Source organism: Rhinatrema bivittatum, chromosome 5 (genome assembly GCF_901001135.1).
Source record: "Rhinatrema bivittatum chromosome 5, aRhiBiv1.1, whole genome shotgun sequence".
Taxonomy (NCBI): Eukaryota; Metazoa; Chordata; class Amphibia; order Gymnophiona; family Rhinatrematidae; genus Rhinatrema; species Rhinatrema bivittatum.
In genome coordinates, this window is record NC_042619.1 from 238,356,493 (window position 1) to 238,378,775 (window position 22,283).

The 22,283-nt window shown below is 44.3% G+C and overlaps 1 protein-coding gene across 5 annotated transcripts in view; it reads right to left on the reverse strand.

Moving 5' to 3' along the window:
* Positions 1 to 22,283, reverse strand: part of ITSN1 (intersectin 1) — a 520,117-nt gene that overhangs the window by 427,029 nt on the left and 70,805 nt on the right. For all 5 annotated transcript variants that reach the window (XM_029603536.1, XM_029603539.1, XM_029603538.1 and 2 more), the window contains one exon: positions 5,827 to 5,886. In XM_029603536.1, the coding sequence (XP_029459396.1) occupies positions 5,827 to 5,854 (28 nt within the window). In that variant the 5' untranslated portion in view covers positions 5,855 to 5,886. The remainder of the gene's footprint in view (positions 1 to 5,826; positions 5,887 to 22,283) is intronic.

Below are 22,283 nucleotides of genomic sequence, written 5' to 3' on the forward strand. Positions count from 1 at the left end.
AGAGAGATACTCCACATCTACATCTGAAAGGATTGCTCGGGAATGAGAGGAGTGACCCAAGTATACTGATGATGGTGTTGGTTTGTGCTTATGGCTCACGGTGACTGTGTGAACTACATGGTTCCTGCAGGGAATGAAGCGTAAGATGTTTTTGATGATGCGTCTTTTCCTAGAGTTTTAATGAAGGTGGTGGTGCTAAAGGCATCATAGGATCCCCCTGCGTCCATGGTGTCGTGGACAGCACTGTATGCGTTGATTTTTTTAGACAGCACAGAATGCTATGGCTTCCCGGTTTGCACATGATGCGCCGATGGCTTTGTAAATGGCGCATGATGCGTCAGTGGCATCGTAGGCAGCGCATGATGCATCGATAGAGTTGTAGGCGACGCATGGTGCATAGATGACTTCGTAGACAGTGCAACATGCGCCAATGGCTTCGTGGACGGTGCATGCGTCATGTGCTTTGGACGTCGAACATGTTTTTTCCAATGGCAATGGTGTCGCACGGTTCGCAGAGCAGGAGCCAGATCCCTGTGATCCGGGCGACACAGCAGGTCTTTGTTTTTCGGCAAAGGGAGCTATGGTCGACCCCTTTTTTTCTGTTTTGGCGCTGTAGGTTCATAATACCTGGGCCCCAACTGAGCTAGGCCTTGAGGCTTCTCCCGTGGTCCCAGGGAGGAGGCCCGTTTGTGGTGCGCCAACGGTTACTTCACCCGGCCGGGCAAAGACTGTGTCGACGGAGTCCCTGGTCGTGATCGGGCCTGGTCGTGACCAGGCCCAAGGCAAATATAACAATAATTATGTCCATCCATGATGGACATAATTTTCCCACATTGGCAGTATTTGAAACCGGAAGGTTTTGGTGCCATTTTGATGAGAAAAAACGCTGAAAAAAAATTGTGAAAAACCAGGTTGAGAAAAAATTTTTACTGAGAGAGAAAGCCTGCATGCGTTCGGCCCGCGGAAAAAAAGAAACTGAGGGAGAGATGGCTGATTCGCGCGGGAACACACCGCGCAGATGCACAGAGTTCAAGTTCTGTGACTAACTGAGGGAAGCTCCGCCTACGAAGGTCGCAACGTGCTCCCATATAGCATAGCTAAACCAGTCTGCTGTCAACGGGAAAGCATATTTTTGTGCACACATTTTTTGGTTAGTGTACTTTTTTCAGCTCCTGCTGCATTACTATAACATTAGCTTATGGCATCAGGAGATAACTATTTTGCACTAAAATGTGCACTAAAGTTCAGCACTTTTTTTTTTAACTCACATATTATTACATTGAGGGCCTCTATGTTTGAATATACTCTGTCAGTGCATGTTTTTGGTGTGTGTATTGGAGACTTCTACCTTTTATCAGTTTGGGGCAGATCAAGCTTTAGATATCCCAGCAGAAATCAGTATGCAAAGCCCTACTCCCCTAATCAAAAACTCCTCTGCTTCCAGTTCTCTCAGTGGAATAGTTTAAAGCCCTTGAAAACACTGCAGGCTGAATAACACATTTTGCAAACAGAAGAGGACACTTGTATGAGTACAATGAGACTTCTACAAACTGAAACTACCACAGATGGTTAATATGGTAGTATGTGAGAGCAAGCAGAGAAAAATATGCTTGACCCTCCTTAAGGAAGTGGTGTGGGTTGCAAGTTCATCATTTTATGGCCTGTATTAAACTTTGCATGAGTCCTATGACTTTACTTGCAGAGAAGGCTGAACAGGCCAGTCGGACAAGATGATTTGCCCTTTTCTGGAGAATAAAGTCCTGCTATGTGATAGATACGGTGGATTCCTTGTGAGCAGCCATGGAAACTTGCGACACACTGAATCTGACACTCAGCAGCCTGGCCATAAAGGCCAGGAAGTTAGGGTTAGGACATGTGCCCTGGTTCCCTGGATTAGTTCTTTATATCGGTGAAAATGGACAAGGAGGCCTTTATTTGAAGCTACCAAAGAAGGTCCATTTGTTTATTTTGCCTCCCCACCCCCCATGCTTTTTATCCTTTAAATCTGGTCCATACCCCATTTTAGACAACATGCCCGGCTAGAAGCACTTCTTTTCCAAGGGGTACCCTCAGTGCCTTTGTTGGCCAGCAGTAGTCATTCTACTTTCTCCCCAGGCTTGAACTTGCCACCCTCCATTAAATCTGACCTGCCCAGCTAGATGGGGAAATGTGCTCTGGCATAAGCCATGCAGCCAGCCCCAAAGCCTTTTTTGGTCTTTTGCACTGGATTTCACCATCCCCCAACAAACAGCATGCCCTAGGCAGCTGCAGCAGTTCCCCTTCCTGTCGGTGCCTGCATAGCTCCCTCTGGTGTGCCCAGCTACACCCATCAGCTACTACAGATAGGGTATCTGAAACCAGATCTCCTGCACTGTGCTGCTTGCTGTGGCCTCAGCCACAGGGCTAACCCCAGAACATGTAATTTTACATAAAAACACAGAATATCTGTTGCACCCGTCTGTCGCAGACGGCTGCGACCTCTCATGCTCACCTCTTTTTTCCCTGCATCAAGTCTGGGACGAATGGCGGCCTCCGCCAGTCACCGCCGACCTCCCTGGTGTTTCCGGGACGGCGTGGGCGCTGCCGTCCGCCATCTTGCTTCCAGAGTCACATAGGCGCACGCATGGACCAGCCTTGTACATATCGTGGCGGGAACCTCGGGGGGGTCCCCTCCAGATAACACAGTCTTGCTACCTGTACTTAAGCAGACCAGCTCTATGCACTAACGAGTTAGCAATGAGTTTCCTCGTTGCTGAATCCACTACCCTTGGACTTCGGTTCCAGTTCCTGGCTTGCTGTTGTGAACGCTCTGAGTACCCGCTCCTCGGAGCTCTTCTGCGTTCCTAGGCTATCCGCTCCTCGGAAGGACTCCCAGCCTTTGAACTCTGTTTGTTCTACTTCTCAGAACTCTCCGTGGAACCACCCATCGTGAGTACCTTCTTCGTACTTCAACTCTACCTAACCTCGCTGAGGTTCCCTGTGGTGTACCCCATACCTTGGGCCACTACCGCGCTCTTCTCAGCAGGATTCGCCTCATCGAACCTACGCTACAGATTACTACCGCTACATCTCCAGGAACCTTCTGAACTTCTGTACCTCTGACTACCTCAGCTTCACCAGCGTTGTTCAGTCATCCTCGGCATACCCCACGCTGCAGGCCACTACCGGATCTGCACACCAGAGGTAACTGCATCATCTTGAGAAAGCTGTCTGGCGTACCCCATGCTGTGGTCCACACAGGATCTACACTCCAGAGGTTTGCCTCACTTATTCAAAGGCTGCCTGATGTGCCCTGCTCCTCAGGCCACCCCGGATTACTACACCTGACGTATCACCCTGGGCGTTCCCCTTGCTCAAGAACTGTTCTTAACTGCAGTCCCCACTCCACGGGTTCTGCTCTCTCTCATATATAATAAAGTCTCTTTACAGTTGTGTCCTAAGCCTCTGAGACCGCACCTACCGATGGTGAGACTCACAGGGCTCCTCCCTGTGGGCGGAGTCATCTCTCACCTCAGCCCAGGGTTCACATCCATAACAAAACAACAGATAAGGGCCAGACAGCTAATTTAGTTTACCCAATTTTATTTCTGGTGTTATGCCACAGACCCCAGTTATCTCTGGCTTACCCTTCATTTTTTCACAGCTAGAGATCCTCGATGCTTACCCCCATACTTTCTTGAATTCAATTGCTGTTTTTGTCTCTACCACATCCACTCACAGAGCATTCTATTCGTCCATCAACCTTTCCTTGGAGAACTAATTTTTTGATGCTGCTCTTGAGTTCTCCCCCTTGAAGCTTCATATTGTGACTTCTTGTTCTAGAGCATTCTTTCCTTTGAAAATATTTGCTTCTTGTGTATTATTTACTGTATATCTTTGAGGTATGTGAATATCTATCATATTCCTCCATTTTTCTTCTAGGGCAGTGCTTTTCAAGCTAGTCCTGCAGTACTCCAACCAGCCTTATTTTCAGGATCTCCACAATGAATATGTGCAAGATAGATTTGTTGGCAATGGAAGTAGTGCATTTTATTGTGGATATCTTGATAGGATTTGCCAGGGGTACTCATCATCATTTACTTTATGCCACTCTTCTAGCCAGGGAGTTCAATGAGAGTTATATGATATAATACAGTAGGTTACACAAGCTAGTACAGTTAAGGAACATTAAGTAGCTATGAGTTACAGCCAGGGCTGTTGTGTATGGTGTTCTACAAAGGTCCAGTCTGCCTTAAAGCAGTAGGGTTAGTGCAACATGTATTGGTTAACTGCTAGTCAGAGGCAACAAAACACTGCAATGGTTAAAAAGCAAGTCTCATAGGGACCCATTTGTATTTCATAGCGCAGTAATAAATCTCATAGGGTTCTATTTGGATTAGGGAAGGTTAAGCAAGGGTCCCTTATGGTAGAGAAGGTAAATTGGTTTGTGTAGGTTTTGTTTTGTTTTTTAAACAAAGGTTGTAGAGGTTCGCGACATTGGCCAGTGTCAAAAGCTGCTTCAGAAGCCAGGCGGGGGAGATATCTACATAGTAAAGGTTTGTGTCACTGGTTGCTAGCAAAAGCTGCTTCAAAGTGCCGTAGCACTGCCTTTTTTCAAGATCTTATTTAATAAAAGGAGGTTTAAGACTTCACGGTAGTTATTTAGGTCTCTTGGGTAAAGGTTGGGTTTTTCAGTGTAGGTTACACTATGGCTCTTTTTAAGCAGTTTGGTAGGTGGTCTTCTGCAAATGATTTATTGGTGATAGCCTGGTTACTGTGCATTAGCCTGGACTGGCTGTATTAGTGTTTTACACCAGGACTGGTTTGAGAAATGCTGCTTTAGGGTATACATATTTAGGTCTTTAAGTGTCATTCAATATGACTTTTGGTGCGGACCCTGGTAGCCTCTCTCTGGACAGATTCCAGCCTGTCCTATATGTTTTAAGATTTGTGGTCTCCAGAATTGGACATAATAGTCTAGGTGAAGTCTCACTAATGATGTGTACAAAGGCATTATTACCTCTTGGTTATGATTCTCCTTACATTTTAAAGAAATACCACTTTAGTTAGCAAAATAACCAGTTTAAGGAATCTTCTGCCTAGTGAAGTTATATAGATTTGGTTCTTGGACTTGGAGCTTCCTCCTGCTACTTTAGAGAGCAGAAACATGACCTAATTACAGCTGTGGTACTGCAAATTTTGATTTGCACATATGTAGGTGTTTCTCCATTTTTATTCTCTCACTGTTTCTATTTAGCCCAGCTATTGCAATGACAGCCCTATGGCAGAGAGGCCTGGACTAGAGCCCTCTCTGAATCTGGTACAAGCAAGTGAGAGTTAACCAGTATATGTTGGTGTCTCGCAGAGGCTGGGCTCCTTCCCTCTCAGACTTGCCACTGCCTCCCCCAGTGCTAGCTGACCTAAGAGCAGTAGCAGCCAAGTCCAGGAATCAGCCCTGGCTCTCACATAGAAGCCATTAGACAGACCCTTGCAATCACATTTTTTTTAAGGGAAAACTGGATCATTTAACACAAAAGAGTTATTAATAGATGGTGAAACACTTTACTCAGGTGACCATCTGCAACTACCAAAAAAAAAAAAAAAAAAGATTGAACCTGAAGAATAGAGACCTCATTTCTGTACACTGCTCAGAATGATTCTTAATCAAGGGGGTGGTAAAAAAAAAAAAAAAAAAAGGTGTTAAATAAAGTATAAAATGTATACAAAGGCACAAGTTAGAAAAGAAACTAGACAGCTGCTTATGTTAAACAAGCCACAGATAGCTGCTATACAATTTAAAATTATTTGAAGATGGGAAAGCAAATGCTGTATTTCAAAAAAACTTACCCCCAAAAGATGGTGCAAACTGAGCCATGGTTCAGTCACGTTTAGTTTGCTAACATGTACCTAAAAGACAATATATCACAATCAACATTACATTCTCCATAAACAGTTTTTAGATATTTTGTTAAGAGATTTTATCGGTGCAGTTTTTTACAGATGTAGAGCAGAGAAAGCCTCAAGATTTTGGATACATCACAGCAGTTGAACTTCCATGGTTAATGAAGGAGAACTGCCATCCATCACAGAAACAGACAGCGCTGAGCTGTCTTGAGGAAGATGCCATTTCCAATGTTTAACTTTTACTCCACCCCCACTCCCCCAAAATTGGAAAGGTTTATAAAGCCTGAGGGAGGGGGGGGGGGGGGGGAAATGCAAATATTTATTAGGCCTCATGTTTCACACACTGTGACAACATAATTAATGGCCTGTATTAATTATGCATTCATCCCATAATACCCTCATGTCCCAGCTAAATTCTGGATGCTAGAGAAAGGACAGAAAGCAACTGGCAAGGCTGTATAAGAACCACTGTAAGTCAGGATGGGTTTCTATTATGGCTTTAAGCATGCCTAGGCAGCACACAAACAGGAGCAGCAAATATCTTTAACACTCAAATGGATGGAAAAAAAAAAAACAAAACAAAAAAAAAAACCCTTGCAGTTTGTGTTCAACTTCTGGTCACAGACAGCAGTGATTTTCTAGGTCAGTAAAATCCCTAATGAAAATTCATGCCAGCAGCCCAGATTTCTGTCTTGGCAGAATGCCTGCTCTACAAATTCAGAGCTGGGTGTTTCTGTTTTGCATTTGCACATAAATGTTTTGGCTATAGTGAATATGATGTAGTCTAACAATCTTTTAGTCTGCAATTATATAGACCACCAATATTTTTTATTATTTAAACGCTGATGGGGTGAGAGGAAGATATATTCTCCAAGATTCAAAGAGGAGTTAATAAGCCCTAGTTTGTTTTAGTACGCCAGAAACAAATTGTGTATATATATATATATATATATATATGTATACACGCACACACAGTTGCCTAGTGAGTATCGTACCAGCAGATTTATATCAGTGCACTGTACCAACCAGCACAAACAACTGGAGAATTTCTCTTTCCTTGCTATCGCTTTATAACAATTTCTCAGGAGGTAGCCCATGTTTCAGCTTAGATTCTTGGAGTAATTTCATTGTAAAGGCGAGATTAAAAAAAAAAAAAAGCTTATGGTTCTAAGAAGGATGGAAAAAAAAGTGTTAACAATGGGGCGGATTTTAAATGCCCTGCGCGCGTAAATCCGAGCGGATTTATGCGCGCCGGCGCGCCTATTTTGCATAGGCCGCCGGCGAGCACAGAGCACCGGGACGCGCATAAGTCCCGGGGTTTTTTTTTTTAAGGGGCAGGAGGGGCGTGTCGGGGGCGTGGCCGAATGACACAGCATTTCGGGGGCGTGATGCGGCATGATGCGGCGTTTCGGGGGCGGCGACACGGCCTCCGGACCAGCCCCCGGGACCGGAACACGGAGCAGGGCAGCCGGCCGACGCGTGCAGATTTACGTCTGCTTTTCGCAGGCGTAAATCGTGGAATAAAGGTAAGCGGTGGGTGGGTTAGGTAGGGGAAGGGAGGGCGAAGGAAAGTTCCCTCCGAGGCCGCTTCGAAATCGGAGCGGCCTCGGAGGGAACAGGCAGCGTGCACTGGGCTCGGCGCGCTGGTTGCACAAATGTGCACCCCCTTGCGCACGCCGACCCCGGATTTTATAAGCTACGCGCGTATCTTATAAAATCTAGCGTACTTTTGTTTGCGCCTGGTGTGCAAACAAAAGTATGCGATCGCGCAATTTTTTTAATTCTACCCAGTGAGTATGGCCAACAAATGAAACAGAAAATCTGAAGTATGCAAAGTGGTATATGAATCATTTCAGTGGCACATTTTTTTTTTAAAGTTACACGCCACTGTACCATTGGTGCCCTATAACCAAGAACGCAGTCTCAACAGTCCTAGAAAACCGACATATAGGTGTGATTTCCTCTCAGCACCAGCTGCTGGACCAGGTTCAGGAAGTCATGTAGAGGCACAAAGCAATCCAAAAAGGACTTATCTTTACATTGACTTCTGAAGCCGAACAGCTGCAATCCAGGGGTAGGCAAAGTCGGTCCTAGAATGCCATAAACAGGCCTGGTTTTCAGGAAATCTACAATGAATATTCACAGTAACAGTAAATGACAGCAGAAAAAGACCCAAGTAACCCATCCAGTCTGCCCAGCAAGCTTTATTTATTCTTTTAACTTATTTATTTTTATTCTGTCAAAGGCACTAACTGCTGTTCCATACAAGTTTCCCCTCATCTTCACTTCCATCCTTTAGGCACTAGGGATCCTCTGTCTTTATCCCAGGCTCTTTTGAATTCCATTACAGTTCTCCTCTTAACTACCTCTAATTGGGAGGCCATTCCATGTATCCACCATCCTTTCCATGAAGAAATATTTAACATTGTTTCTGAGTCTACCCCTTTGGAGCTTCATATTATGACCCTAGTTCTACAGTTTTCCTTCCATTGGAAAAAGCTCGATTCCCATGCAACATTTATACCCTTCAAGTATTTGAATGTCTGCGTCATATTCCCCCCCCCCCCCCCGTCTCTTCTCTCTTCCAGGGTATACATATTTTGGCTCGCCACAGGAAATTTCGTATTTCCCGAGGTTCGGGCCTTAACCTGAAAACAAATTTTTCCCGAAATTTGGAAAAATTCCTTCAGGTTTCAGGCTCCCTGAACCAGGACGAATGCACATCCCTAATATTCAGTCTTACCTCATATGGCTTTTGATGCAGGCCCCACACCATTCTGGTTGCTTTTCTTTGGAAAGACTCAATCCTGTCTCTGTCCTTATAAATACATGGTCTCCAGAACTGAACACTGAACTCCAGATGACTGTACAGGGGCAATATCATCTCCTTTTTCCTGCTGGTTGTGTCGTTTCTCAATGCTGCCCTGCATTCTTCTGGCCTTAGCCACCAGCTTATTACATTGCTTTGCCGCTTTCAGATCATTTGACACTATCACTCTCAGGCCTCTTTCCCTTTCCATGTACATCCCCCCCATGTACAGCTCCTTTGGATTTCATGAGATATTTACATACAATGGAGGCAGTGTATACAAATCTATTATATGCATGTTCATTGCGGATATCTTAAAAAACAAGAGCCATTCGTGGCACTCTAGGACAGGAGCTGCCCACCCTTGCTGTAATCCAATGCATAGTTTAAGGTACTAGTAACCATGAAATTATAATTGCTTTCCATTAAAACATTAATTTTGACTTAGTTTTATTACAATCGGGCCGATACAGTAAAAACGCGGGAGAGCGGGCGAGCGCCCGCTCTCCCAGCTCGCGCACAGGCCACTCTCCTGTGTGCACGATTCAGTATTTTAATTTATTAAAATTAGGCCCAGCGGTAAAAAGAGGCGCTAGGGACATCTTTTTTTGACAGGAGCGGCGGCTGTCAGCGGGTTTGATAGCAGACGCTCAATTTTGCCAACGTTGGTTCTCAAGCCCGCTGATAGGCACGGGTTCAGAAACTGGACGCCAGCAAAATTGAGCGTCCGGTTTTCAACCCACGAGCCGCGGGCTTATTTCACATTTTTTTTTTTACTTTTTTAAACTTTCGGGACCTCTGACTTAATATCGCCATGATATTAAATCGGAGGGTGCACAGAAAAGCAGTTTTTACTGCTTTTCTATGCACTTTCCCAGTGCCCGGAGAAATTAGCGCCTACCTTTGGGTAGGCGCTAATTTCTTAAAGTAAAATGTGCGACTTGGCTGCACATTTTACTTACTGTATCGCGTGGGATTACCTAATAGGGCCATCAACATGCATTTGCATGTTAGGGACGCTATTAGGTTCGGGGGGGTTGGACGCACGTTTATCTGCCCTCATCTACTACATTACTGTTAAAGCATCTCCATGTTACATTCAGGCCAATACAGTACAGTGCGCTCTGTTAGCCGGCATTTGGACGCGCGTTTTGGATGCGCTAGCTTTACCCCTTAGCGCGTCCAAAACACGCGTCCAAATGCCGATTAACAGTGCGCTCCGTCGGAGCAGAGGTGGTGTAAAACTAGCATCGTGGCAGTGGTTAAAATAGGTCTGAAAGGCTGGGTATAAGATATGGGGAATGGGAGAAGTACTAAGCCTGAGTAGTGGTTAAAATATGGGAACTGGGGGGGTGGGGAGGGGAGTGTTGCCTGGACATCAGCAACACTGACTGGAGGTTCCCCAAAGGTTTTCCCATCTTCCTTAAGTCATCCGAGGGCTGCCAGGAGCATAAAAGGCCAGCGACTGTGGCGCCTGGTTGGGAATTGCTGCCTGCTTGGACATCGGCAATGCTAAACAGAGGTTCCCGAGGGTGTTCCTGCCCTCCCTATGCCAGCTGAAGGGTGCCGGGTGCATACAAGACCATGACTGTGGTGCACCGCCGTGCCAAAGGGCACACCCCTTATTGCCAAATTTTTCAGCGAGCAGTTACTTTTGGAAACCAGCCTTGGAATGGGGAAAACGTGCAAAGGCATCATTCGAGTGTTCCCATCTACATCAGAAGTTCCTGCCTCTTTAACCCAGACAACGTTGGACGCCTTTCATGCAAGCCAGGTAGATTGAGGTCAAGAGGAACTTGGGACTGTTGCTCCCATTCCCAGTGAAACTGTGATCTCACTTAGCCTGGAGTGAGGAAGGCCCATCCGGGGCTATCTCCTCTTCCTATATGAAGGCTGGGGTTGGAGTTGAGGGTGTATGTATTTGGTCTCCCTCTTCCCTTCCAGGCAGTGTGGGGGCCCCCCCCCCCCACCAAATCAGCAGGATTAATTATATCTGTTTCTGCTGGAATAGTTATGGAGGGTGGGGTAGCTGGTGCTACATTTTCTAAGCCTGCAGTTGTTACATGGGACTCTTTATGGACTGTGAGAGTTATTTTCGGAGAAAAAAAGAGTTTCCACTAAAATTGATGCCATATTGGGGACGTTGGGGCGCCTTTTACAAGGGTTGAAGAACATTCTCAAACGTTTGTTGAAATGGATGGTAAAATTAAGTACACCGACTGATTGAAAACAGGAGAATATCCCCTGAGGAAAGGTCCTGTTATGGACCAGAAACGTGGCTACGTCGGGCTTTTCAGCGTTATCAGATAAGTCGGGACATTTAAAGCATGCTTTAAAAAGTTTGTTGATATAATATAAAACTAAACAAAAAAAGAAAAAAAAGAACAAAAAATATATGCAGTTTCACCTATGATGCATGGAATCGAAAAAAATATAGGGTGGAGGAGGTTTGGTTTATGATTATACACGCAAACCGAGTATACCATTTTGTGGTTTAAAACTCATATATATGAAACCCTTCCTCTACTCCTTAAAAAATTTTTCGTTTCGATTAAACCAGGTAGGCTACAAGAGTTAGATTTTACTCTGTAGCCTCCAGTGAAGATTTTTCAATTAAGCAATGACTCGTGTTTTTTGAGCATGGAAGAGATTATTCAGTATAATTGAGAGAAAAGATTTTGATGGGGCATTAAATGTTTGGTTTGATTGTTGATTCAAAAATTCCCCAAAACAAATTGGTGCTTTTTGAGGTTTGGTAAAATTAAGAGACATTCAAGAGAAATGTGATTCTTTATCCTTAAAGTAAGATGAGAATTCTGTAATCAAATTTTACATTGTAAGTTAGAGAATATGGGCAACTATATACAAAGGTTTAATCTTAGGTTCTTCAACTTTCCTAAATGTCCCCTATGGAGATGTTGAGAAAATTCTATCTTGATTTCTTAAAAGTTTCTAAAGAGCTTATTCCATCAATTGTTAAATTGTTTTACATACCCTTACATACCCATAGCTACATATGCTACCATCTCCACACCTCAGTTAAATGAACCACCTTCTGATTTAGACCTCTCTCATGTCTTGGAGCATTCTAGCTCTGAAGGTTTGAAAAGATCTACTCTTAGTTACTTACTTATGCCTGTGAAAAAGATAAAGACTGGATCTTGAAACTTTTTTTGTCTTAGGGACAGTTCCTTTCTTGGTCAACATATATTTCTATTTTTCTTGATGTTTTGAAAGAAACTCAGAGGTGAAAGGTTTTAAGCTATAAACAGAGAGTGAGTATTATTGGAGGAACTTTTGTTAAAATTCCCATGTAAATGTTCTGTAAAGTATAAAGACAACATAATTATTTCCTATGTTCCTTTTCAACTGGATTCTTTTCTTGCTAATTAGGTCTCTCCAAATTTGGCTAGTTCATGAAGGTTCTGGAGCTCTTAAATTGTTTTTCAGGATATATCATTAATATTTTTTCACTGGTAATACTCCCCCTATTGTGGACTAACTAGCAGCTTATATACTGAAGAAAAAACTTATTGTTTATGCTTTACTTTTAAATTGTTCCAACTATACATAGCTGTATTTTTCCTAAAAGTCAATTTATTTTTTTATTGTACCTATCTTGAAAAATTATGAAGAAATAATAATAAAAAATAAAAAAATAAAAATACAAGAACTAGGGTTCTCATCTGCATACAATTGTAGAGAACCAAAGAGAGAGGTCAACAAAAACTGACTCGCCTAAGAATAGTGATCCTGCAGGCAGTCAGGCTTGGACAATTGGGGTGAATGCTTAGCTAAAGCAGTATAACTGGGTAAAACCAGGCAGACTGGGTGGGTCAATCTGTTCTCTCTCATGTTCCCTCTGTGACTTCCTCTCTCCAACTTCATAATCATGAAAAGTGCTTCCCTGGATAGTTGCAAATAAAAGCTCATGGTGCCAGGATCCCAGCTCTGGTTTCAACTGAGCTGAAGGCCCAAAAGGAGCAGGGGGAAATTGCTGGGTCAAAAAACAGGAAAGAGATATGGTGAGCTCTTTCAATATTTTTGCTGGAAACTCAGATATACGAAAAGTAATAAGCACCAGCAAAATATAAAATGCAAAAAAAGCAGGGGCTAAAACGTTGAACAGTTTAAGTTTTCCATCACCTGATAATGTTAACACACACCCCTCCCCCCCCGGCTTCAGTTTTAATGGAAGAGTGAAAGAAAGAAGAAAATAGAACTGTAACAAGAATCCTTTATAAGCGGCAGGGTGGTTTAACAAAAAAACAAAAAAATGGAGGGTTGCCAAGTAGCACATGAAACATGCTGAGTGATGTGCTGGGGTAGGCAGATTCCTCCACTGCTTGCCATGGACAGAAACGGCATTGCGAACTTAAGACATTAGCATAAGAAAGCTCTCAGTAGTTCTCTGTGCTCAGCATGGATGGACTCGGACTCCATGTCTAATCAATTCCAACACTAAATAACAAAGCTAGCTGTTTTTTTAAATTATGTTTTAAAGCATCTCCTTATGTATAAGATGTTTAATAGATAAGGGACTTCAGGCCTTATTCAAAACTGACTTTTTTCCCTGCACCTATGGAAAAAAAAATCTTTATTGAATAAGTACCTTTATCTTTATTCCTTTAAGCAGGCAAACCCTATTGTAAATGACTAGCCAAGAGACAAGAATTCTTCCACATTACTCAGGCTCATTCAATCCCATTCTTCTCATCCTTTTTCCTCAATACAGGGAACGGTCATGATGGCACCAGACCCCATGATTTCCAGTACTGATGCTAATCTAGTGACTGTTTGCATCCTAGTAGCCTGCTGCTAGGTCTATGCATGGACCAGCATACGTGAAACAGTTACAGCAGTAGGAAATGTCATGTGTCATCATCCAGTAGCATAAAGCAAGTGTTGCTTACCTGTAACAGGTGTTCTCACAGGAGAGCAGGACGTTAGTCCTCACATATGGGTGACATCACAGGATGGAGCCCTGTACGGAAAACTTTTCTGTCAAAGTTTCTACAAAGCTTTGACTGACACTGGCACACTGAGTGCACTGAGCATGCTCAGCCTACAATTATCTCTGTGAACCACAGGTGTCTCCCTCAGTCTCGTCTTATAGCTAAAAGCGCAAGCGAAACTAAAATAAAAGTAAAAACGTATACATATCCAACTCCACGGGGTGGCAGGTGGGATTCGTGAGGACTAACATCCTGCTGTCCTGTGAGAACACCTGTTACAGGTAAGCAACACTTGCTTTCTCACAGGACAAGCAGGATGGTAGTCCTCACATATGGGTGAGTACCGAGCTGAGGATGCCCGAGAGTGCACCAAATGCACCCAAGACGCGCAAAGGGCGCAATGACGGGGATGGAATTTGGAACAGAGGGCATCCTGAAACCCGTAACGGGTTGGTGGAAGGATGTTGGGTAGTTAAATCGAAAAGAATAAGAGTACATGGACTGGCCAAACATGGAGCATGCCAGCTAGTCGTATCTAAGAAATAATGGGCTGCGAAGGTATGGAGAGAGCTGCAGGTTGCAGCCTGATAAATATGTACAAGCAACAGCGGCCGAGGGGAAGCTATTGAGGCTGGGACGGACGCAACAGAGTGTGGTTACACACATTGTAGTGAAATGCCTGCTTGTTGGTAGGAAAAGGAGATACAGACCGCCAATTAGGAGGAATAGGTCTGTTTGCCCAGTGGAACTCGCAGGTTTACTCTTGCCACAGAAGGAAAGAGTTAGGTGGAATTCCTATGGAGTGTAGTGCGATCTAGATAGAATGCAAGTACACTATTACTGTCCAAGGAGTGGAAAAACCCTCTCGCTTTGGGGAGAGAGAGAGAGAGAGTATATTCTGAGTAAGGTGAGATGCAATGTCTACCTTAAGAATGTCTACTTTCAAAGTGAAACTCAAGACTTGGCTTTTCCATCAAGCTTTCCCAGAGAGCTAAAAGCAAGAAAAACAAACTTCCAGCCTTGTCTCACAGCATTATTGTAATGTTCATATTGCTTCAGTTATATGTTTCAAGTTGTTTTCAAGTTGTTTTCTAAGTTGATCTTAGTTGTTTCATAATAGATTTTTTGACTATTATCCATTCATTATATTCGATATGTTCCATGTAAACCGCCTCCCCGGCGATAGTTCTTTCTGTTAAATGTGAACCGGAGTGATATGTATTGTATACAGGAACTTCCGGTATATAAAAACCAAAAATAAATAAATAAATAAATAAATAAATAAGAAGGATATGAAGTTGAATATGTAAAACCACTCGGTCACGGAGGAACGCAGGGTCTAATGAGTATGTAAACAAGGTGTGTAACTCACTGACCCTGTTGGCCAAAATGACATTTGAGGGAAAGAATTTCCCATGTCATACAGTGAAATGAGAGGAATGGAAAGGCTCGAACGGAGAACGTATGAGACTTATAAGCACGAAATATAGGGTCCATTCCGTGACTAGTGAAAATAGAGGCGGCTTGATCAGTGGATAATCCATGGTAAGCTGACTAAGAAGGGGTTTACCGTTAATCGGGTATCCCCACTCCCAAACGATACACCAATTGGAACAGAGGTGTACCTATGTGGAGGATGTCTGGGGAGCGGAATCTGAGGGAGCAAGAGAAAAGAGTGGTGTAGAAAAAAGAAAAAGGATAATACCCTTTTGTATGCATCCTGTGGTAAATCATGCCATTTTGAATGGTAGGATTTATGTATGGAAGGTTTTTGTGACGCTACCGTACTTGAGAACATCAGTGAGTCTACGATTTGTGACTGACTGGTGAGAAGGCGAATTGGTTACTGGTGTGATAGATTGAGAAGTATGGGAAGCATACTGATCTCGGCCAGGACGTGGGTCTGAGGAACAGTGAACTACGTCCCAGTTCAGCATTAGAAGAGTGCTGGCTATGAGAGGCAGCAGAAGAAACACATTTAAGAGGCCCTTGATGGAAGAAAGGCGTCTATGGGAACGCATTGGAAACATGTGTAGGGAGTAGAATCTGTGCACCGTATGGTTTGATTCGGACACAGAGGGCAAGTTTGGTTGACCTCAGCACCAGAAGATTTTTCTCGCCACACATGTAGTCCGAGACCATTCGAAAGGATGGAACCTATATGAAGAAGCTCTGTTAGTGCGTTTAGTAAATCTCTTAGATAAGTGGCCAGAGGATGCGTAGAGTGAGCAAGGGCCAAGGGTAGAGCTGCGCAGCTTCCTTGCAGAGCAGTTAAGATGTTGTGCGTGCTTGAGTGTTGGAAAGCACATTGTCCCTATGCTGTCTGTCTGTATGCACAAAGATTTGTTGCAGAGGCAGTATTGGAAGGCATAAGGGTATAACTCATGGCTACAAGTTCCAGGAAGTTTATGTGAAACTGTGCCTGGAGCGGAATAGACGCATATTGGGTTGAGAAGATTTTAGGTCAAACTTACAACCCTGAGTAAATGCGAGCATGAGCAGGATCAGACTCGGATTTTGGTTCTAGATCTGCAATATAGATGAGGGACGAAAGCGGTTGAACAGCTTAGACCCACTGATAATGGAATTTCATTGAATCTAACCCATAGCAGTTTTGGATCTATGAGGAAAGTGCATAGTGAAAAAACCCCATAGCCCGACAATGAAAAATTGAGGGGCTGAGGTTATGGAATATGCGCGCAGGGACATGTAGGAATTTATTAGAATGTCTGCGCAGTTGCTTGACAGGAAGGTCATTGTAACTGTGGTGTCCAGAGGTGTTGTATAAGGGATTTATGGCAGTGACAGTAATCCCAGATAGTACATTTATAGTAAATTTATAGTGAGTCATGAAGAAGTTAGAACTCCTTGCGTGGACTAACTGTGGTTATGCGGCTGTCTATGCAAGGAAAGCGTGAATGGTGTTGCACTCAGTAGAGAAACAACAGTCACCGATAGTGATTCAATGAAATACCCCAGTTGCCGAAGCTGGTGCAACTGGCAGAGCTTGGGATTGTAATATTGTTGCCTCACCATGAAGCACATAGAAAGATTAGAGGTAATGCACTTACTGCGATATGGAAGCATGGTGACGAGAGATACCATTTTACCTGTACCTTCTGAAGAAAGTTGGTATTTCTGAGGTCCAGGATGGGCGGAGAGTAACTACTTTCTGTTGAAAGAAAGAATAGTGTAATTAAAACTCCCCAACCCCCCTTCCCCCCCTGCGCTTTGTAGCGTCTGGGGGAGTGTACCGGGAACCTTGGTACAAAGTGGGGTGGCCGCTCTGATATCCGGTCCAACTGGAGGGGCTGATGTAATCTGGATATCATGTAACCTCCCACGGGAGCGTGAGCGGTAAAGTCTTACCTGCATTTCTGTGTGCTGTACAAGGAGACATCGAGACGGACTTGCACTTGAGGTAGTATTTGCTGGATCTCGTGTTTAGCAGATCAGCGAATGCATCTGGAACTTTGGTTCTGAATTAGGAACCAGAAGCCAGAGTATTAATCAGTACAGAGTCCTGATGCTGAAAATGGGAGGATGTCCTGATGCAATCCCAAAGAAATGATAGAGAGGTTCTCTTGGTATTGTGGCTGACATAGCGATATGTGACACTAATACGGTTCTTGAAAGGTACATGACCTAGAACTTTTCGAACCATGTGGCCCGAATTAGAGAACACATCTCAATGGGAATGCCGCAGAAGCGGGTACATGGATCGCAGAAGGACGAGCCGGTGAAGATTGCTGGCTCCGTGGATTTCAGGAGTCATCAAGGGGTAGCCTGTCGGATGTAGACGCCCGTCTCAACTCTGATGCCTGGTATGGTGGCGCAGGTATAGAGCAGCAGGATGAGCATGGCTGGCGCTACCACAGTAATTTTGTGGAGGGCCACAATCCCACACCGATGTCGGTGGGGCACGCCTCGGGAACAGGGGAGCCAATTAACAGCTCGATGTCTCGTGACGCCAGTGCAGAATTCTTCGGAACTCGTTCCAGTGTTTCTGGAGCACCAAGGACTGCCAGTACTGTGCGGAACAGTGGCAATGGCAGAAGTGATGTTGCTCGGCCCGGGCGTTCTCCAGCACCAAGAAGGATAGCACCGATGTGCTGGACGGTGACGATGTGTGCCATGGTGGTGGACGGTGACGATGTGTGCCATGGTGCTCGGCCCAGTCTTTCCCCAGCGCTGAGATGGATGCCCTCGCTGTCTTGGATGGCGACTGATGACGGACCGTCAGCAGGCCTACACTGCTCTTGGCACTATGTAATGTTGTAGGCTAATACGGGGCTTTAATAAGAACCCAAAGCATGGAGCACTGTGTTTAGGCGAGGGCATTACGTGGAGGTGCTATGTCGGTATTGACGGTGTCGATGGTGGCTGAAGCGGCCTCGAGGGTATCGTCAAAAATATATATGAAAAAAAGTCGATGACCGTGATGGAAGCACTGACGGCATCAGCGTAGGTATCTATGGAAACGATGTGGCACCGAATAATCGAAAAAACATCGTTGGCATCGGGAAAAATGATACCGGTATCGACGGAGTCGATAGGAACGTCGAAGAAACAGATGGAAACGACGTGGGCATCGATGTATGGAGGTGGGCGCTGACGGCATCGGTGGCATGGCCACCGACAGCATCGATTGGATCGACATGGGTACCAATGGCATCGACATGGGCACTGATGGAATCGACCCTGGCATGGATGCCATTGACCTGGGCATTGATGCCATGGACAATGGTATCGATGGAAATGTCCTAGGCATCAATGACATTGATAAAGGATGGCATCGATGGAAGTGCCCTGGGCGACGGTGGCATCGACCCGGGCATGGATGGCACCAACAAGAAAAATGTGTGCATCGATGGCATCCATCCGGGCAATGATGGCACCGATGAAACCCAAGGAAAAATCAGTGCCATGGATGAAAAATATGGATGGCACTGATAGAAACGATGCAGGGACCGATGGCATCAGTGTACCATGCGGGGAGGGGCACAGATGGCATAGAAGAATCCAGGACGGTCTAAAGGGGGTACCGACGGTAGCGATGGGGGCATCGACTGCGCGAGGGTACAGAGGAAATCAAAGGACCTGAAATTGACAGGGGCCCTGGCAGCAATGGAAACCGTGGAAGTCCCTGTCCCACTAGCGCTAATAACCAGGCAGAGTGTCACAGAAGGACACTCGCAGGCTATGTGTGACTAACTGAAAACATAGGGAGAGGGAAGGCTGCAGTCAGTTGGCAGGCCAGGGAGGTGACAGGAACCGACCGAAAAAACAGGGCATAGTACTCACCGAGCGTCGAATAAACGAACACGAAGGGAGACCTGTGCAGGAAAAAGTGTTTGTAAAGTAAAAGTTTAAGTGTTTCCATAAGGAAAAACTGTTAGAATTTCTCACAGAGCTCCTAACCGCTATGCTTACTGCAGAGCGGAAAAAAGAAGACTGAGGGAGACACCTGTGGTTCACAGGGATAATTGCAGGCTGAGCATGCTCAGTGCACTCAGTGTGCCAGTGTCAGTCAAAGCTTTGTAGAAACTTGACAGAAAGGTTTTCCGTACAGGGCTCCATCCTGTGATGTCACCTATATGTGAGGATATATATATATACATATACATATACACACATACATATACATACATACATATATACACACACACATACACACACCATATTTTTCGCTCCATAAGACGAACCTGACCATAAGACGCACCTAGGATTCAGAGGGGGAAAATTTAAAAAATTTAAAAAATGGTGCTAAACCGGCTCTGTCCCTGGGCGTCTGTGCATCTTATGGAGCAAATTAGGGGAGTGCATAACATTTTTTTTTCTTCCCAAGTTGTTTTCGGGTCTGGGGAGGGCTATTTCGGTCCATTCCCCAGATCAGAAAAACGTTTGTCTTTCTAATTCTGTGAGAAACACCCCCCCCCCAAAAAAAACAAAACAAAAACCATCCCAACACTTTAAATTAATTAACAACCCCCACCCTCCTGGCCCCCCCAAGACCTGCCAAAAGTCCCTGGTGGTCCAGCGGGGGTCAATGAGCGATCCGGGAGCGATCTCCTGGACTTGGGCTGTCGGCTGCCAGCAATCAAAATGGCGCCGACGGCCCTTTGCCCTTACTATGTCACTGCGGTCGACCAATGCCAGCGGTAGCCCCTGTGACATAGTAAGGGCAAAGGGCCTTCGGCGCCATTTTGATTGCTGGCAGCCGACGGCCCAAGTCCAGGAGATCTCTACCGGACCATTCCTGGACCCCCGTTGGACCACCAGGGACTTATGGCAGGTCTTGGGGGGGTTCAGGAGGGTGGGGGGTGGTAGTAAATTAATTTGGAAGGTCTGTGGGGGGAGGTCAGGAGGGGGCGGGGGTTTAATTAGATTTTTAATTTTTTTTATATTCGCTCCATAAGACGCACAGACATTTTCCCCCCACTTTTGGGGGGGGGGGGGGGGGAGTGTGTCTTATGGAGCGAAAAATACGGTATATATCAAATACCACTCATTTTATAGACCTCTATATCTTCCCTCAGTCATCTCTTCTCCAGGCTGAAGAGTTCTAAATTTTAGCCTTTCCTTATAGGGGAATTGTTCTAGCCCCTTTATCATTTTGGTCGCCTTTTTCTGTACCTTTTCCAATTCTGCTACATCTTTTTTGAGATGTGGTGACCAAAATTGCAAATAATTCTCAAGATGAGGTTACATCATGGAGCTAGAGAGACATTATGATATTCTGTTTTATTCTCCATTCTTTTCCTAATAATCCCTAGCATTCTATTTCCTTTCTTGAAATCTTCTGCTCAGTGTGCAGCAGCAGCCAACATATCAACAATGACCCAGAGATCATTTTCCTGAATGGTGACTCCTAATGTGGAATTTGCATTGTGTAGTTATATTTTGGGTTTCTCTTCCCTAAGTGCATCATTTTGCACTTGTACGTTTAATTTCATTTGCCATCTGCATGCCCAGTCTCCCAGTTCTGCAAGGTCCTCTTACAATTTCTCACAATCCTCTTGTGATTTGACAACTTTGAATGATTCTGTGTCATCGGCAAATCTAATTACCTCACTCATTCCTATTTTCAGGTCATTTATAAGTATATTAAAAGCAGTGGTCCCAGAACAGATCTCTGGGGCACACCACTATTCACTTTCTCCATTGTTAAAATGTATCATTTAGCCTTACTCTCTGCTTTCTGTCTTTAACTAGTTTGCAATCCACAACAGGACACTGCCCCCAATCCTTGATTTTTTAATTTCCTCTCTCATGAGGGACCTTGTCAAATACGTTGGAATAAGATATAAATATATTGTTACTGCTAATTCATATAATATAACAGCAATCTTGGAAGACCCCAATAGTGAGGAAAAACAACCCCCCCCCCAAAAAAAAAAAAAAAAACTTATGGCAAAGGCTTCAATATTCATATGAGCAAAACTAAAAATTATAAAGCTTTCTCTCAGAGACCAAGTTAAAGCGGGCTACAACTCTCCCGGAAACATCTACCACAGGATCCCCTTCTCGGTCAGGGGATGTTTCTACAGAATTATACTCACCATCTATTCCCAACTAGGCTTCTGTCAGCATATACTCCTTCCCCATTCTTTAACCTTTAATAGAATGAAAATGAACCTGGTTCTCAACTGATACACAGGCCATGTTATTCAACATCAGTCTCTCTATATATAAATTTTCTATGTTTTATTTGTTGGTTACTGTCAGTCACACTCCAAAAACCCATATCTGTGTCGCCTTTTCAGGACATTTAATGATTGTTTCTTTAGGATGTACTTTCAGTAACCCAAATACTGTACTTTAATCGATGAAGAAATAAAATAAAAATGATTTTCTCATGGGACACAGACAGCAATTTTCATGCTGGTAAAAATGTATTTGTGTGTGTAGAAAGGGAGATCTGATCATTGCCCAACCTCTTGTGTAAGTAAGAGAAGGAAAGCTGTGTAACAGCTCATGTAATTCTTTCCTGCTGGGAGAAGTGCATGCATTGACTCACTACACACGCTTGTCTATTCACTTGGGAAAGAACATGTGCTGTGGGGCAGTGCATGTACTTTCAGCCACTAAGGAAAGAAGTGATCCAAGGATATGAAGGAGGAGGGCCCTTACACTAATACAGGGGAACCTCCAGCCTGTGGGTTGCATCCGGCCATTGCTCAATTTTATCAAGCTATGGTGAGACTGAAACAGCTGATTGTGAAGGAGCTCCTGCCCACTGTTCTCACTCACATCAGCCCGTTATCTGCAAAACATTTCCACACTCCTCACTTGTACCCAAAGAAATGGGAAGACAATTTATGCTATTGGAAAGAAAGAACTAACGTTTAAAAAAAGCGCAAATGTTACATTATTAAAGGCATTTCAACCTAGCCTAAGAGTTAACAAGGCTGACATATTTGTTACATAGTATGTACATAAAATATTGCTGCTATCAAGTAAAAAAAAAACCCCACAAGTTTGCTTATTGTAAATAGTGTTTCTGTAGATAACAGGATGAGTTAGCCATAACATGTGGGGTGATCTCATCCAGCAAACTGTTCTGTCCTATTTAAAAGAGTTTTTGCTCTATTGAGCATGGGCGTGAATTCCTGCTCAGGCATTGCCTCGTGAGC